Source organism: Artemia sp. Qi Xiang Cuo, chromosome 1 (genome assembly GCF_049724085.1).
Source record: "Artemia sp. Qi Xiang Cuo chromosome 1, ASM4972408v1, whole genome shotgun sequence".
NCBI classification, from domain to species: domain Eukaryota; kingdom Metazoa; phylum Arthropoda; class Branchiopoda; order Anostraca; family Artemiidae; genus Artemia; species Artemia sp. Qi Xiang Cuo.
The window spans coordinates 55,336,484-55,355,409 of record NC_142794.1 but is presented as its reverse complement, the minus strand read 5'-3'; the positions used below and the strand labels follow the sequence as shown (position 1 = coordinate 55,355,409).

At 38.0% G+C, this 18,926-nt stretch overlaps 1 protein-coding gene across 1 annotated transcript in view; it reads left to right on the top strand.

Annotated features, from left to right (window-relative positions):
• Positions 1 to 18,926, top strand: part of LOC148956496 (2-phosphoxylose phosphatase 1) — an 86,729-nt gene that overhangs the window by 30,930 nt on the left and 36,873 nt on the right. Inside the window, exons 2-3 of the mRNA XM_089108372.1 lie at positions 2,927 to 3,103; positions 8,534 to 8,774. Of these exons, the coding sequence (XP_088964498.1) occupies positions 2,927 to 3,103; positions 8,534 to 8,774 (418 nt within the window). The remainder of the gene's footprint in view (positions 1 to 2,926; positions 3,104 to 8,533; positions 8,775 to 18,926) is intronic.

Here is an 18,926-nt window from a genome sequence, read left to right as displayed (position 1 = left end):
AGGTCTATAGAAACAGAACTGGTAACTCTATTGCAAAGCCTTTTCTATGCAACCAATATATGGACCCTCCAATCCGTCATTTTGAAAACGATAGATGTCTGTCAGACAAAGAAAAGTAACTTCATCAAATAAAGGGACTTTGATGGTACAATTGCATGACTAAAAAAGGTGTCTTGCCACTACATACCAATCGCTATGTTCTTCCCAGATTGCCCAGTGAACTCTCAGATAGCTTGGGTACATCCTTCAGGTGCTACCACCAGGCTCTGCTTGAATGATGTTTGGGAGTTTAACGCTCTGTTGCATGGTTGGTTAACCCCAAGGACAGACCTCTGACCAGATAGAAGGGCAGCCCAGAGAAGCTTCAAAAAATGACTGACAATACTGTTGATGAGGTCCACCTCATTGCAGCAGATTGGTGTGCATGGAGGAGTAAAGTTGCAATGCTCTCGGTGCCACTAACTGTGCTGCAAAAGTCTGGGTTATATCCAAAAGCTTGCTGATTTTGTTAATTTATAATATTTTTGCACTTGCTTTTCATCAATAGTTTGTGTCTGATGCCAAACGATGTCGATTAGAAAGATTTTTTTTTGCAAATAAAGTATGAGTTTATCCAGGCCTTAAAGGGGGGGGGGGGGAGCTATGTTGGAGGTTGCTTTGAAAATCCAATAAATAGGAAAAGTAAGAATTCTGTGTAGTATGCAGTGTGGAAGTTTAGGAATGGAGTTTTGTACCAAATCACTAATCTTTACATTTGAAGATACTTGTTCAGATCAATAACATGGTTTTTCTTGTAAACCACTATCTGCAGTTCACCGGTCATCTTGGTTGCCTAAGCTCTACCATTCACAGGGCATTTATATCCTTTTTGAAAATTCTGAATGCCAAGGACATTGCAACCTCAAGTGAAGGGTGTACCAGTACTTTTATGTTTGTGTGAACAATCAATGGAAGCAGCTTGAAATTGTGCTATTTTTGAAACCAAGAGATATAATGTAACAAAGAAGATGATGGAGTCTTGGCTTGTGTTCGGAATTTCAGTTTATGATCAGTAATGATTCCAAGATCTCCTTCCTTAGAAACTGCAGACTGAGGATTAACTTGAAGGTAAAACTTGTGGCACTGATTGTGTTTGACAGAATTTACCTCTTTGCATTTGCCCACTTTGAATGTGTCAGCCTAACATCCAAGACTGTTAATGTCTCTTTGTATGGATTAGAGGCTTAGGGCTGCTCTAACCTTACCCACTAGTTATGAATCTGCATAAAGAGTGATAAGGGTTAATGGGACAAATGGGGTATCATTTATATAAAAGTTTAAGAGGCTAGGACTGAGGATTGTGTGCTGAATGACACCACTTCAGAGTTTTGGGTGAGGAGAAGTGGATAGTTTCATAATAATAAAAAATTCTGACAGGACTACCACTGCTTGTGATACAAATTCTTTTCCTTAAAGTGCAAATAGTGTAATGGCCTCCAGAGGATCTGGGGGCTATAACCCACTCTTGTATGTGGTAATTTCTGTTAATTTTGAGTTTCACTTGATTATTCATATAAATTCTGTTCGTTTTAGGTCTCATTTATTTATCTTTAGTAGTGTCTATTATTTTATATTCGATTTTATTATTCATTTTAGCTTCTGTTTGTTATAGGTTTGATCTATCCAGCTCATAGTAATTTCTAGTTTATTAAGCTGAATGTATGACCTTATTTCTGCTCATTCTTAGGTTTAATTTACCTCTTTGCTTTTCTTTGTAAAACTTTTTTTCTTGAAAATTTTCATTTTTTGTTAGCTAAAAGAAATGTTTATATATGTATTTATGGATTGCAGTATTCATCATTGTATAGGGTTAAATAATACGCAAGATAATGTTCTTGTAATATTGTACTTTTTCACTCTTGTAGTATTGTAACCTATTCTTAGGTTTGCAATATCCATATATATGCAATAAAAATAAAGTGATAAGATGTTAGCGGGTTCCTTTTCTACTAAATTTCTAAGATTAAATTATTGTAATCTGGAGAATATTGATTAATCTTTAAGTGGATGCTTCAGAATATCAACTCAAAGAAAAGTCGTTATTATTAACCTATAAAATCAGCTAAGCTGAAGGGATCATCCTTATCTTGTTTTTAAATTTGTCCTTTGAAACACTTGTTGATTTCTTCTCCTAGCCTTACCGCTTACAAGTTATTCTTTGAACACTAGAGAATAGAAGATATGACTTCTAGACTTCTAATCCATCTGAGGCATTGGTTTGTAACCTTTTTAGTGTCCTAAACCTGCAAGTTAAGTAGTTGCTGCATAAAATAGTTTTAGTGTATACAGATATTTATTTCAATTTAATTTTGACAATTATCTTAAGGTGGTTTTGAAGAAGTATCATATTGTCCTTTCATATTTGTTTCTTTATGACATGAATGCAGACAATTGATGTAGCCAACAAAAAATTATGACTAAAAAACTTCTACAAGTTATTCTTAAAAAACAAATATATTCTTGGCTCACCACCTGCATGCTTTAAGTTTTTGTCCAATTTCATCCCGTTTTACTGCAGAATAAAAAAAGGATCATGACTGAGTTTTCCAGTAGACTTTATTGTTCATTAGTCAAAACAACAGTTTAGGTTAAAACTCAATCTAACTTAACTAAAGGCTAGGTTGAAATTTATTTACAAGAAATAGATAAAATGATCACTTTAATTCGGGTAGGGTTTTCTTTTTTTTTAATGTTGCCTGTACATTCTAGTTCCAGTCCCAGGTAACAACTGAATTTGGAATGTCAAGTGAGGCGGAAAACGCCCGGTCTTGCTGAAAGTATCCTAATTCTAACCAGTTAGGGGATATATCTTTTAAAGTAGCATTTCTCCAATAAAAAGATGACTGGTTTTTAGTTATTCCATTAAAACTATTCTTATTATTTCTAGTATTGGTTATCTTACAAATCTCAGGTTCTATTGATGTTTATGCTCATAATAGTGAAGTCACGGCAGAGGCAGCAATCCACAAAAAAGCAAATGAAGCTAAGTTTTGCTCATGCACCAGGTTTCATATGGATGATTCTTCACCTTTTTCATTTCATTGTGAACCGATAAAACCAGCAAGTAAGCTGTTCTACATGCTTTGATTATGTTTTGTTTATTTAGCACTAGTGGTATGACATGATAAAATCTCTTTTGTTTCAGATTGTACAACAATTTTTCTTTTCTGATTCTGATTCTTAGAAAATTGAGTCTGCTATATTCTCAGCGTACTATTTAAAAAAATCTTTCATATAAGATAACTAGTATCCTTACATCTTTACCTTATAATTGCCTCCCATAGATGTGAGGCAATATAACTCTACTTCAAACTCCTAAACTTCAATAATACTATCGTTTAAGGTGCCCATTCCAGATCCTTCCCACTGTTTTTTTTCCCCTCAATAATACCTTGTGATTTAAATAAGCCTCAAAAACAGTAGCAATTCTCTTGTTTATTGACCCCTTAAGTATTTTCAGTGTTACAATTTCAGGTTCAATGTGAAAACAGCCAGAATTTTCTTTTTTTTTCTATTACAATTTCCTTTGATATGATATACATTTGTTTGATATAACTTCTAGAGAAGGGTTGGCAGTAAAAGCTTGGGAGAAGGCAATCATCCAATTTGAAAATTGAAATTGCTCTTTTCAGGAGTTGAACGTGGTTGGAGGGTCACTTGCAGTATGACTAGCTGTGCGACTAGCACGCATCTAAAAAACGACTATCAAGTTATCATTATTTGTTTGTTTCTCTCTCTATCTCTCTGAAATAAAAGACTGAATCCTAATAAGTAGGCTGGTCCTGGCAGAATTCACCCTTGGACTTTGAAAGACGCCCATGCAGAGCTTGCCCTCCTTTTGAAAAAACTGTTCTAAAAGCATTGAAAACCAAACAAGTTCCTCAACATTGGCGAAAAGTAAATAGTACGCCTGTGCACAAGGGTGGAAATAGGAACAATGTTGCGAATTATCTTCCCAATAGCATCACTTCAATAATCAGTAAAATCTTTGAAAAAATTGTAAATGCTTCAACTATGAAACATTTAATTCACAGCAAACTGCAATGGAGCCAGGGAACCAGTATGAATCTTAAACAATTCTAGGTTTTAGTCTAACTTCCAGGGGCACTAGTTAGGGGGAGGGGGCTTGTATCCTAATTAAAAATAAAATAAAAAAATCTTCTCCTTAGATTTTAATGACTTGGCAACACTTAAAACTTCAATTTGAAATTAGTGCCTGTTTGCTTGTTTGAACAGAGCTTTCAACTCAAAAGTAGAACATGGCTTGAAGAAGCTAAAGACTGACAAACTGCCGGCTGTGGCTCGAGGACAATCTAAAACTTTTCGTCTTTGTCTCGGGAAAAAATTATGCAGAGCTTTCCAAAATGTGATTGACCCTTATCTTTTTCTCCTAGCAAGCTGAAATCCGTGGCATAGAAATGATAAAAGACTTAAGACGACCAAAGTGTTGTCCCCGCAAAACAAAAACAATCTTCTACATATTTGTCCATTTGGCCTTTCTGGATTCCTAAACCATTCATCTGATCACCAAGGAAGACTGAGAAGTTATTGATTATTCTACCGCAAAAGTTTCTGGTATAAAATTGCCTCTAGTTGAGCCAGGGGACGAGGTCTAGTAAATTTTTTTTTCTCATTGAGCTGAATTTCTAGCCTCTATCTAGGACATGCCGATGTCTTGGAAATTCCTAGGGGGGGGGTCGAAGGCAGATCTAAAGTAATTCGTTTATTTGGGGAGGGGGCACTGGACCAACGGTGTCAATATGACTCGAACCCAATGCTAGGTGGGGGTTTTGATATCGCTTTCGTCAAACCAGTCTTTTTGTGTGAATGTGGGTGATGCTAATGTGAAACGACCTAGAAACTAGTCTGACAGAACGTTTCAGTGAGTGATCATGATACCCAGCAAAACGGGAACATGTCTATTAGATATGTTCGAGTCATGTCTTTAACAACAACCTAGACCACACTTTAAATGTTGTTCATTATGAATTTCAAAGACTGAAAATTAAAGTAAAAACAAAATTAAACAAAAAAGAAAGAAAAGGGCAAATTCAGTGTCCGAGCATTTCTGATGGCAAACGAATCAACGACATATTCTGTTTTCGGTAGTTCGTTCCTATATGTTTGCATAAACAATAGTGGCTCCAACATTTCCTCGGATATTGTGCTTCTCACTGCAGAACACGTCCTGTCGACTTTGCAGAACATTCTTTTTGTCTCGCCTGTTGACACTGGAATTGTCGCGAGGATTGTGAGCAAAACAAAGATGTTTGAGAAAATCTGCTCCTGATACGTGTTGAGAGCCGAAAAGGCCGTCTTTGGTTTCTCTGTTGCAATGTTTAACCAGTGGGTCTTCCAGATCTGGAATTCCATTTTCAAGTCTATGTACCACTGAGAAGGTCATTGTACTTCTTGCAGCTTTCCTTGAGATCAGCCCAGATCTTGTTATGGACAACTGTTGGGATTAATAATGACAGTTTTGCAGCATTAGCAAAATGGGAGCCAAATCTTTCCGTGAAATCAAGTAGCATAGAATCCAGGGCTGGGATGAATACCACCATGCTATAGTAACTTTCGGGATCTATATTCGGTACTCCTTTTTGGTGGACAGTGCGCGAGGCTATGCATTGTTGGACGACTTTTTTGGCAGTATCAGTTTTTTTTTCTGGTATTTTCTTTATTTCTGTACAGAGAGACCAAAACTCGGTTTCTGTACGGGTTTGCATTTCCTCTTGTGTTACTTATACATTGATTAAGAGTCGCAATGATCAACGTCTCCGATTTCTCAATGCATGAACGCAGTAAATATGCTTTACTGCTGGCCTCCCGGTTCTGCCAGTCTTCCGTCTCCTGCAGAGCAGAAATAATCGACAAGAAGGAATCCCAAAACTGAACAATTAACTCACGCCTCTCTACAAATCTTTTGGTACAAAGACCAATGAGGGTCTCTGCTCTAGCATTGTCAGACACCAGATGTTTCTTCAGAAGTCATGTTCGTTCGGTACTCGAGTTGATTTGAGAAATTGTATCTCGTACGAAATCTTACGCATTCCGTAGAATCGGGACGGAAACTATCTCGAGTACGAAAGATTGGTGGCATGGCTCAGACAATGTCCCTCGGGCTCTTGGTGACGGCTCACCAGAAGCCAGGGATACCGGGCAAGGAGCTCCATATTAAGTAGACAAGTAACTTCACTCCCCTTTTGCCCTTGTATTGAAGTTGGAAATTAGGCTTGGTTCTTTGGCTTCCGTCTTTCGTAGAGAAAAAAGCGATTTCTTCCGACGATAGTTGGTTTCTTTCTTTGAGTATTACTCCGAAACCAAAGTCAGATGAGGGTGCGATGCCGGCATCAAGCGAGGAGGTAGTACTGCTGCTTGGCTGTGTCGTCTACGTCTACTGCATCATGGTTTTTATATCTTCCCTCGACCATCCTGTCAAGTGATCAGACTATTGCACTTCAACAACGTCTGTATTGTAGTCATGGGAAAAAGTCGGTAGTGACAGCTCGTTATCCTCGGTGGTGGTTCTAGGTAGCGTCTCTGTAGTCAAACCTGAGTGAGATCTAGAGGCAACGGGTAACGGCAGACTTGAAGTCGTTACCAGAGTCTTTGAACTTGAGTGAGCATTCTGAACTAAGAGCAACGGTAGACTTGAGGTTTCTGAAAGAAAATTAAAAAGCTAAAGACAAAGTAGTGTTTTTTTCTTGTGAAAACAAAAGTCTAAAAAAAGAATGCTAGTGAAGGTAGGCGACCCAAAATAATGGTGTTTTTCGGTGCATGCTCCTTCGCCTTCTACCTCTTTTAGAACTAAGTAGTAATTATATATGATGAGGGTATGAACACGGAGAGACCATCCATATCGATGGTTCAGAACCTGTACCGTCTTTTGAACAATGCTTTTAGTAACGAAAAGCTTTATTTTTCCACCTTTCTCAGATGCTAAAATACAGTTTCAAAAAGCTAGATTTCCCTGTTGCAAAGGGGCTCATGAAAGGGGGCCACTTCGCTGGACAGGCATTACTGTTTTTCAGTGCTACAATAAAAATTGCAACCAGGGGGGGGATGGAAAGCAAAAACAGCCTTGTTAAAACTGGATGATCTACAGTTCTAATTCTGTTCTATGGGGTCTTGAAAATCGGAAGGGTGCTGTGAATTTGAACCGTTTCGCTATTCAAATGCTCAACACAGTTTAAAAAACTGAATCCTCAAGTAGCATGGAGCGTTTGCATATAAGGAGATGGTAGCACTTTCTGAAAATGAAAGACACCAAGTTGCTATCCAGTGGATTCCTCGGCAAAATGAAATTAGTGAAAACGAATCAGCAGATAGAGCTGGCGAACAATCAGTTAAAGAGGGTACCTTGTTTGAAATAGTCACTCCCGAAATTGTTGTTGTTTGCCTTCATCAGACGCTAAAATGGTTTCAAAAAGCTGTGCCCAGTGGCAGGGGGCGCCTTCCCGGGGATGGGCCCCGTAACAAGTAGCTGAACCGATTCCTGAAATTCAGCCGGCAACAGCACGACATATGCGTTTATGCAATAGTTTTTTTCCCTCGTTCGTCATGGTTTTTAATGCTACGCTCCCTCGTAAAAATTTTTACATTTATATTTGTTTTAGTTTATTATTTTTATTCATTGTTGATTTTAATGTTATTTTTTTTTTATTTGAATTTTGTTTTTTTTAAACTAATTTGGATTTCAAATGTTTTATTAACTTTAGTTGGTTTCCCTCAGATTTTTTTTTTCAGAATGTTAAAATTTTAGATATTTTAAGCTATACTTTGACTGTTTATTTTATTGCGTGGTTCATTATTTATTTAAAATTTTCTGTTTAGCTATGTGTAAATTTGTATGATGATGGCTGATGGCTATGGCTGTAATTGTTATATGTTTAATGCGTTATCTTTTTATGACAATTATCGTTTCACAACCTTGTAAAGCTTTTCGAAATAAAATCGATTGATTGATCGATAGTTTTACAGCAATTGCAGTGCTATTTTTTTGTTTTGCGCTTATAGTAAAGGGTTAGTCTTACAAGAACGTAAAAAAAAGGAATCTAGCCTTTATCAAAGATTTTTATGCCAATTTTACAGATAGATACTGAACGGGTTGAAGGCAGTTGATTTTTGTTTGTTTTAAGTTTCAATTCGCTCTTTATGTTTATCAAAAACCATTATTTTTATTGTTGTTAATTTGGTATGTAAGCTACGACTGATTGACCGAATTGGCAACATTATTTTAACAAAAAAGAGTAAAAAAAGAAAGAAGAACGGAAAAGGGTGCCAGAAAAATCAGAATAAAACCACAAGGATAAAAATAAAATCTTGGGATTTGGTTGTAATGTGTGGTTGTCTCTCAGTATTTTTGGTTAACTCTCTCTTTTGCTCTTGCTATCAGTCTTATGGATTTTACAGAAATTATTAACTTTCTTCGTTCCAGTACTTCATTTCTCGATTAATGCATTTGTATGTTCTTATTGGGTTTTGTATATTGTAGGCTGTCCTGCTAAAAACAATGACTCATTCAATGGATTCAAGTTTATTGGAGCCTTGATAGTGTTCCGTCATGGTGCCCGGGGACCTCTGAGTCCTTTACGAAATCTCAACCAGATCAATTGTAATCAGATGCAAAGCCAAGCTTTTAAGCAATATACGACATTTTTGAAGGATTTTATAACGGCTGGTTATTTTGCGAAATTTGAGGGACCATTTCTCAGTTATCCCGCTTTACCTAGCAGGTATTTGTGCAGAATGCTTCCTCCTTATTGAAAGGGTATCAAATTGAATACTTCGATTGGTAGATTTTTGTTCAAGACCTCTCTGCAAGTCAGAATTTGCCTATTTAATTCCCTTGATGTGGAAAATGTGCTAAATTGAATCTAGAGCAAATGTGTAATTTAGATAGTATCAATCAATCAAACAACCTTTTATTTTTAAATAAATGACCAAAGAAACAATTAACATGATAATTTCGACTCAAAGCAATGCTTGTGCGAGTCACACCTGATATTGGTAAACAAAATTTTATCACACTATGAAATGAAGAGTATAAACTTAATGAAGATAAGACAGCACTTTATATCAAAGGTATGGAGCAGTGGTCCTCATACTCTTTTTGCTGTTGTTACCCTTGTCGGGGTAAAAAAACTAAAAAATAAGTATACAGCTATCATTCAGTGGCCATCATTCGAAATAAAAAATTTATTGGAAAAGATGAAAATCAGTGCTAATTGAATACACGGTTGTCTTAACTTCGGTTAGTGAAATGTTAAAAGGATTTTGTTTTAGTATTTCATTTCAATTTTCCATGTCATTATCATCCATTTTGTTCCTGGAGATTTTCTTATCAATTTCAATCAGTATTGTTTGTTTTTAATTGTTATTTTTTAATCAATATTGTTTAATGAAGTGCACCTAGAAAGACCGAAACTCTTCCTAGCTTCCATCCCGATATCTTTTTTTTTAAATGCTGCCAAGCTGACCCCAAGCAGATTTTGTAAAGTTTCATTCACCATTCCAGTGGGTTTTTTGTTTTTTCTTGCTGTCCCTCATCGACTATTTGTTGATATAATCAGGGTCGATGCCAGGAAACGATCGATTTGGCTTCTTTCTAAACCTTGCAAGTGGGCAATAGCACTTTCAAGGATGTATGGTTCGTAGGTTGGAACCACTTTTCTTGACGAATTCTGTGACCAAGCAAAGTTAGAGAGGTCTCTGCTTACACCGCGTACTTTGAAAAATACATGCATTTTTAGCTGACCTTCTATTTTCTCTTTTGTGGTCCTTCTTCTCTTGAAGAAAAATACTTATTTCATTTGATTTTTAGAGAAAAGATAAGATTTTTTACCGACTCATGGCAAGTCATAATCTAAAGGAGAAGAAAGAGATTTGAGAAAGAGATATCCCAATTTAGGCTGAAATTAGAATCAGTTAGTCGTTGGATGACAGAATTTTCTGCATATAGGACTAGCTGTGCATTTTTTATCCGAACAATCTGGTTATAAGGATTCCAGTTAATAGCCACTTGACTTCTGTGTGCAGTATCTGGTGTAAATAGCCCTAAGCCAGATCTTCAGTGGCTAGTCTTATAAGTCATGCTTGTAATGAATGGTTCTTAGCATGATTTATTATCTTTAATCTACTGTCCAACGGAAAAATTATCTTTCAAAGAACCCATTTAGCTACCTTATAGTTCTAAAAGACGGCAAAATGGCAGAAAGGACGGCAAAATTTCCTCCCACTCAATTCATCCGCTCCCTTAACTCTTACAACCATTCCAGCCGCCCTATCAATCCAAATATCCACTTGCTTGCTATATATCAGATCATTTATAATTCTAAAATGTTTTTCTGTTCCAATACAATTGTCAATAGCTTGCAAAGTTTTACTAACAGCGGTGTAAGTTTTAAGCACTATTTATAAAAAGTTTGTCCTCTATTTGAATTTAAAACCTTAATAATACTGCCGTATACGACTGCATGTCTGTGGAAGTGCAGTGTATCGACTCTATTGACATACAGTTATACTAATATAACTGTATTTCCAGCAGTGTCATTGCCTCTCATCCGTCTATACACCAAATATTAAAAAAAAATAATCTTCTTATAAGCTTGTTCTCAGTGGACTCCGGAATTTCTTTAATTGGTTTGTTCATAATGCTCCTTGAAAGTTGTTTAGTATTATTTTGCTTTTTTTTTGCCAATCACAGTCATCAACAATCTTTGCGCAGTGTTCAAATCAATTCTTGGGAATACTGTTGCTTTTTGAGCTTTTGCAACAGGAAGCTGACTATAAATAAAGTTTGAGATCCCAGTTTTATAGACCATGAACAGCCATTTTATATGGCTGATAGAAGAGCTCTAGTGAAGGTTCTATTCTTATATGGTATGCCAGATAAGTATATTAGTGTGATTAGCGCTATTTACTTGAACAATGCTTCTGTGGTTAAGGTAGAAAGTAAAGTTAGTAGCTGTTTTGGTGAAGTCACGAGTTAAGAAGGGTTGTGTTCATATCCCAGTTTGAATGGATTATTTTGATGAACTTTTTCTAAGGAACACGTCAAAGGCTATGGAATTGGGAGAGCATGGGATTAGATGGGAAGTTTATACTTTCTTAGACTTGTATTATGCTTATGATTTGAGTTTGCGGGATAAAATGTTAGCAAAATGAAAGAATTTTTGGAACCTTTGAGAGCTCAGGGTGCAGGAATAGGTTTGAAAACTAAATTTTAAGAAGAATAACTCGCTTAGACAAGGAGTAAAAGAAGGTGAAGAGGCTATGTTGGTCAACGAGAACACTGAACAAGTGGATAGCTTTACTCACGTGGGTAGTATTGTTATTAGTAAAGATTGTGGATGCGGTGAAAATGTAAAAAGTAGAGTAGCCAAGTTCCAGGGTGTTCTTTCACAGTTGAAACGAGTGTGGAAGAACAAGAAGATATGCTGGCAATTCAAGATTATAATATTGGAAGCTACGGAAATGACAGTTTGCAGTATCTTTCTGAAACGTGGACGCTTCGAAAGGCAAAGGAAGATTTGTTTAATGTTTTCCAGAGGACTGTCTACGTATAGAACTAGGTACCCTTTTGACTGACCAGAGGTCAAAGAGCAAGCTATGGTAAAAATTTGGTTCTATCCCACTTTCTTGGGCTATGGTGAAAGAAAGGTTGATATGGCTATGGCGATTATTTTACGGATGAAGGATGACTGATTGCCAAAGATTAGTTATTATTATTATTCATTTATTCCCTGTCAAAAAATAGATACAATAGGCGGAGTAATCACCGAATATAAAAGAAAGGACACCAAACACACAATTGAAAATTCAAATACATAGCAGAAAAACTCCTCAAAAAACTTTTCATTAGTTACTCTACATAAATACGAACAAACTATTGTCCACAAATTGACGACCATGGGTGTTGAAAATTCCTCTGAAAACGGGTCAAACATTTGTTAAAGATACTGATATTTGGGGAAATAAACTACACCCAGCTTTGGTCTTTTTTGGCCATCCATGTGCAATAAAAAAAAAAAAAAAAAAAAAAAAAATAAGACGTCCCCAAATGTGTTGGGAAGAGGTCATAAGAATGGATTTAAAAGAATTTGAATTCTATTGGAAGAGGTAAAGAGTCAAGTTTTGAATAGACTGACATGGAGTGTGGGTAGCCGTATTGACCTTAGGTTACATGGTGCTGCAATGGCTCGTTAGTAGTAATTCTGTTTCCTTTTCTCTTATAGAATTTCCAGCTCAAATGCTTTGAGCAGGAATTACCTAAAGGTAATTGGTACGTAAAACACTTGCAATCATCCTCTGTGTGGTTGTTGTTGTTAAAAATGCTGTCTGTAAAGCGTTATAACTTATAACGTAAAGAGTTTCCCCGACCACTTTTTATGGAAGGGGTTTTTTACGTCGGAACTAATTGGAGAGGAAACAGCCCCCTCCCATATCCTTTTTTTGCTACCCGTCTCCCATAACCCATGTAATGTCTTGATCTTGAGCGTGTGGTGTAAAGAACTCTTTTTTTGTATAAAACCCTGTTTTACATTGTGAGTAATTTCCCAGTGGACACTTGTTTGAAGATTTTTTATAATCGGCTTATCTATGGTTTGACTATTTTGACCGGTGTTATTTCCCCTGGGGGCAATTATTACAGCTCAGTGTTATCGATTGGAGGCTACTAAAATAAAACTTTACTAGCCAAATCTTGCAAGCAATTATCAACCCTTTCATAAGGTGCGTCGACAGTAGCCTACTGTATCATTTCCGGGTTATCGACGAAAACAAAGGAAAAACGGCTCTTGGATACTTTGCTGAATTTTGTATGCTGGATAGAAGAGAAAAACTGGAGGGGATAGTTGATACAGGCATCAACGTTTTCACACCAGAAGAAATTCTAGAAGTAAAAAGACCGTTCCATCAACTAATGCAGTTTACAACATGCTGTAAAATTCAGGCAAAATATGAAGAAAATTTTACGGACATTTGCAGATGGATTCACCAAGTTCATGTCAAGAAGACCAAATTGCCGACCTTTGTTATTTATATTCCCTGCTCAGTCCCAGCTACAAGTGAAGCTACTGCAGCAACCGTAGCTATTAAGGTGAATGAATTGTCTCGAGTTATCAAGCACCATTTTGCTATTAATGCCAACAAACCCATTGAATGGCCAATCACCTCAAATCAGCCTGATAAGCCCTCCAATACAATCGTCCTGAAAAAGTTGCCCGAGTCGCTTGATACCCCGAGTGCTAGGAAGAGATTTGTTGATTCTGTATGTGTGGATACTAGTGACATATCTGAGTTAAGGAAAGTCACATCGGTCTGGAAACTAGTGGTTCGTTCGAAAGACACAGCCGAAACTATTGTTGAGTCAATCGAGACCAACCAGTCGCAGATTTCTGCTGCCATAAAGAGTCCTAACTACATTGCTGTAGCGAAACGAGTCCCCTCTGACGTATCAGCGGATGAGCTAACTGCACTGATCCCCAAAGCTACAAAGTCTGAACAGCTTGGCAGTTCCCGTATGTTGAAGGTATTTTTCAGTTGTCGATCGGATTTGGATAAATTTCTCAAGGACTATATGAAGATCTATTACGAAAGACTGCCCATCCGTTTCTTACCCCGTCGTTGCTAATCGTGCCAACCAAGGTCACCTAGCTGCCGAGTGCACCAATAGCCCTCTGTGCTCGTCTGACCACGTCTCCAAAAAGAACGATGCAGAAAAGTGTACTCGTGTTATGTTTTGTGTTTCGTGCAAGAAAGCGGGTCATACCTGCTATAGCGTGAAGTGTCCGGAAAACCAGCAAAAGAAAACTCATAAACATGCTGAATAACGAAATCTCTGACATTTCACTGCTCTCTTGGGATATAAACGGAATTTTTTCCGAGCAGTCACTTGTGGTTGACCAGTTTGTAAACAAATATAATGTGATATGCCTGCAAGAACATTTCGTCACTGAAGCTGATCTAAACCTCCTAAATCTCTGGCCGTCCTACTCTGTGTTCTCCGTGCCTGCAAAACGTTCATCTCCGCTGGGCCGTCCGTCTGACGGCATTGCCACGTTGGTTAGCAATCGTCTCGCGTGCGAAGTATCCGATAACAGCGACAATTTTCTTTTAACTAGACTAGATGATCTGCTAGTTATAAATGTGTATCTTCCAACGGATTACCGTGACGACAAATCTGGTAGTGCTTTTGTTATAAGTGGTGCCAAACTAGCCCGTTGTCTTAAGAAAGCCGAGTGCGAGTCCCTTAAGTGCATAATTATGGGTTACTTTAATTGTAATTTAGAAGTTAATACTAGTGCCCAAAACAGTCGGTGTTGCATTCTAATAGGGAATGAGTGCATTCTAATACTTGAGAACCGTTTTACTGTTCACCGGAAAAACCAGGACTTTTCGTATATCCACCAATCTGGTTCATGTCCCAATATCCACGTCCAATCTAGACCATATTGTTAGCTCTAGTTCTTTGCCAGTACGTGAGGTTCTTGTCCTCCCGAATAGTTTCACTTCGGATCATTTCCGAGCTCAGTGTATTATCAGTAGGCCTACCTCGTTTTCCGCTGCGAATAATTCTTCGGGATTCACTCAGAGGTGACATAAGGTTACGGTTCGGCGTAAAATTGATAAAGAAAAGTTTAAAAATTCGTGTGATCTTGTTCTGTCAAAAATTCGCGTACCGTTTGACCTACTAATGAAATTCTCTCATCGTGATGAAAGAGATGCGCGTCTACGTCTTAATATTTATTACGCCGAGCTGACCCATGTTCTTCTGTTTGCCGGATCTCAGGAAGTGCCTAAGTCTCGTGTCAAACAAGGAACTCAAGAAAGGGATGGTCTTGTAACCCTTTGTTACAATTAGTATGCGACCGAGCTACCTTCTGGCACGGGATATGGAAAGAATGTGGTACACCCCGCTCAGGAGTAGTTAAAGGGATCAGAGTTGCACCTAAGCGTAAGTTTGGGAAGGAACTTGCTCGTCACCGCGCGCAGTTGAAATCCGAGCTTTCTGAAAAAGTAATTAAAAATCCTAATATGTTATGGAAAATGTTGGATAAGAAGGAGTCAACGGGTCCCGAGTCAGATATCCTATCTTTAACATGAATAAACTAGTACCTTGATGCTTTTTCAGCCCCATAAGAGGATCTTAACATTTCTGTTCAAGAAAAGCTTTCATCCCTCCTCTCATCAATTCCAGATACATATTTCCTAGTTACCCAATCACAAGTGGCGTCCGCGATCCGACGGTTGAAAAAGAATAAGTCGGCTGGCATTGACCGTGTATCCGCCCTTCACCATAGCCATTGCAGCCCAACTTTCATGGGATACCTAACTCTTCTCTTTCAGATGATCTTTACCACTTGACTCGTACCATCGGCATCCAGTACTGGGTCCCTTAGACCAGTTCCGAAGAAAGGAAAAAGTACTTCAGAATGTCCTTCGTTCAGACCAACCACACTGGCACCAACGCTTTGCAAAGTCTTCGAACTTTTGGTCATTGATGAAATCCAGGAAAATTGCTGGACTCCCCCTTCCCAGTTTGGGCTCCAGAAGGGTCTTGGTTGTGGCCACGCCATTTCTGCTTGGCTTCAGTCTTGATTGACGCTGATGAATCGAAGGAATTCATTGTGTTATAGGTCTACATGACGTCCGTCGTGCCTACGACTCACTTCCCATGACCAACTCATTCTGGATATGGGAAAGAGAGGTGTACAGAAGGACATCCAACTACCCAGTAAAGACATGTATGACCACCTACAGGCTGAACTCCTACTTCCTGGCCATGGTCGAGCCCTCACTGAATATGCATCCGACGTGATCGTTTCCTACGGAGGAAATCCTGTAGTCCTAGTAAAAAAGGGTGCTCGACAAGGATCAGTCACATCTCCTTGTGCCTTTAATAATTGTAATATTGAGCCACAGTCTAGTATCGAGAGAACATGCTTAGCTCACGGCATAGACGTTACAATTATAGCCTATGCCGATGACATTCTGAACCCCAGCCGCACAGTCGCAGGTACCGAGACCACCTTCTCCACACTACTGTAAAATTACAGTCGCATCGGCCTTGAATTTAACCCACAGAAGTCGGAGATTCTTTTGTTCAACTGGTGCCAGGAAGAGGTCTCGTCTGTGAGGCTGGGAGAACTGTCTGTAGCCCTTGTCCCAAAAATTATTTACCTTGGTTTACCAATTGGAAAGTATCTCAAAACTACCCGCTCCCTTCTTATTGATCATCTCCGTAAACGCCTGGCTTTTGCTTACAATAGAGTAGTTTCATCTAAAATCCGTTTCGACCGTTTAATTCTGGCTCGACTTTATAACGCAGTATCCCTTCCCCATTTCCTGTATCTAAGCCCATTTTGGAGTATTTTTGACGAGCCAGAGAAAAGAAAGCTGAGATCCGCGTTTTTTAAGCATAAGAAGTTCTTGTTGCGGCTCCCGCTTTGGACAAGAAATTCGCACCTTGTTAAAAATGTTAAAATTGCGGACCCGACGGCAGCTATAATTGAACAAATTAAACGGTAAAACGAGAAAGTTTCTTCCCACCCTTGGTACCGTTTGCTACGGCAGTGAATGGCTGTCCATTTAATTTTGTTAGCCCTAGTGCCTTTTTCCTTTCTTTTTTCTTTCGTTTATACTCGGTCTGTTTTCCTTTTGTTGTTGACGGGTTACAAATAAATAAAGACTTAATTAAAAATGGGGAAAGCCTTTCCTGAATTAAATCTAGGAAGTGAGAGTTTATAATTTTATCGTCGGTTGCTTATTTAATTAAGTCAGCTGTAATTGCATTAACATTCTAATTGTTGCAATTATTGAGTGATGATTTAGTCTCTTTTCGTATGAGTCCAATTTATGTGACGCTGGTTATTCTCAATCTTGGTGTCAATTTTTCTCTGATAATATATTGCGTATATTACTAATAATTTAACCGTTTATTAATTATCCATTCTTTTAAGCATTCTGTTTTATGTGATGAAGTAAAAAAAATCCGTGATTGATTAATTTCCTTGTTTCTAATTTGTATTCATATCTGAGTAAATGAACCATTTGTTGAGAGTGATATGAATTCAAGACAAGCGGACGAAAGTTTCGTTTAGTTGTTTTACCGGCTCATGTAATATTTAGACTAGTTGATATGACTATCTACTGTATATTTTTAATTCACTGAGGATTATTTGGTTTAATTTTTTACCAATTGCGGCTTGATGCAACGATGTTCATATTGCTTATATTTGTTCAGTACTTGGGAGTTTAAAAAATAAAATATGTTACGGACCTGCAGTGCAGTGTATAATTGAGTTGTTGTTTGTGTTTTTTCTTTTTTAGTGATCCTCCGTCTTTTGTACCTTTTTTTTTTGACGGGTAATAGATAATAATAATAATAATGATATCAATTCAAAAATCTGAAAGGGAAAGCCATTTTTTAAGAGAAATTGAAAGACCCGATTGCCTCTGGGGATTACATGACCCCTACCCACTCTTGGCAAGGGCCATAAATTATGTAAATTGAACTCTTTTCTCATAGTTCTTATACAGGAAGGGAGGGAGATCAAATTTCACTGTGGGTGTCCGACTGGATCGAATGTTTTTTGGATCATTTCCTTGACTCAGTAGAGCAAGCCTTTTATTGAAAGGAGGAGCGTGTTAGGATGCTCGTAAATAGGCCAAGAATTTTACCGCCCTTGATCCGTTTGAAATTTACAGCCACTAGTCCTTGTGCCAAAAGGAACCTATTCCACAAAAATAATACTTTGTTTAGGGACACAGGCTCCAAAAACGGGTTCTGAAAAAGGACCAAAACTTTTACATCTGCTCACCTCGAATTTATATTTTTTTAAGTCCTTGGGCAAATGGGACCTCTATGAAGAAAGAAAAAAAAAAAATTTTGTTTCCCCTGAAAACGAGCGTCCGACTTGGGACATAAATTACTAACTTTCCGCTTTTTGCACAGCTTGAATCTTTGGAAGTGTAAGATAATGGGACACAGAGACCCAAGTATACAGAAATAGTTCTAGTTTAGGGACATGCCCTCCCACCTTATCCAGATTCCCCAAAAAAGGAACATATTTTTTTTTATCAACTTGAAAGTTATCCTTAAGTCCTTGCAACACGGGGACCCCGTTTTCAAGTCAAAATTGAAAAGAAAATCTTTTCCCGAAAATAGGGCTTGAAAAGAGCCTAAAATATTTTTTAGTTTGGGCTTGAACCCTCCCTAAATGGAACTCTGCGGAGGATAATCAACTTTTGAAAGACTGTACTATGATATTTGAAACTGTTTATGGCAGTAATGCACTCAAGGGTTCCGCGCGGCCGGACCAAGAATTTTTTACCTTATCTTTTCTTTGGACTTGGTTGGTATATTTCGTTCTGGGGCTGACGGGTAGTGTTATATTCTGTGAAGATGAAGAAGTGACTTGTATTCGTATTGTTAATGTTCCCAACAGTGCCGAGTGTATTTATTAGGTCAACTCTGTCACGTTAGAACTGAAGACTAGGTAACTACAGTCTCTCCATTTGTTATGGTAGACATGTCAGGTAAGGTGTGAGTTTGGTGGCCCTCTGTTGACCTTTCTCGTCTCTTGCCCTGTCTCTCCTATTAAGAGGATACCTTACTGATGAGCAATACTCAAGTATTGGACGTGCAGTTGACACATAAAGTGACGCCATTGAAACGAACCTCAAGCTTAGAGAAGGTGCGTCTTAGACGTATTAATTGGTACTTTGCCCGGCGGGAACATCTGAAGCATGTTTATCAAACTTCAGACTCGAGTCGAACCAAACCCCAAGGTCTCGAAAATACTCCATACTTGAGATTGCCACCATAACTGAAATAATGATAATATTAAAAGAGTTTGCGCAAACAATGCATACAATTGCACTTA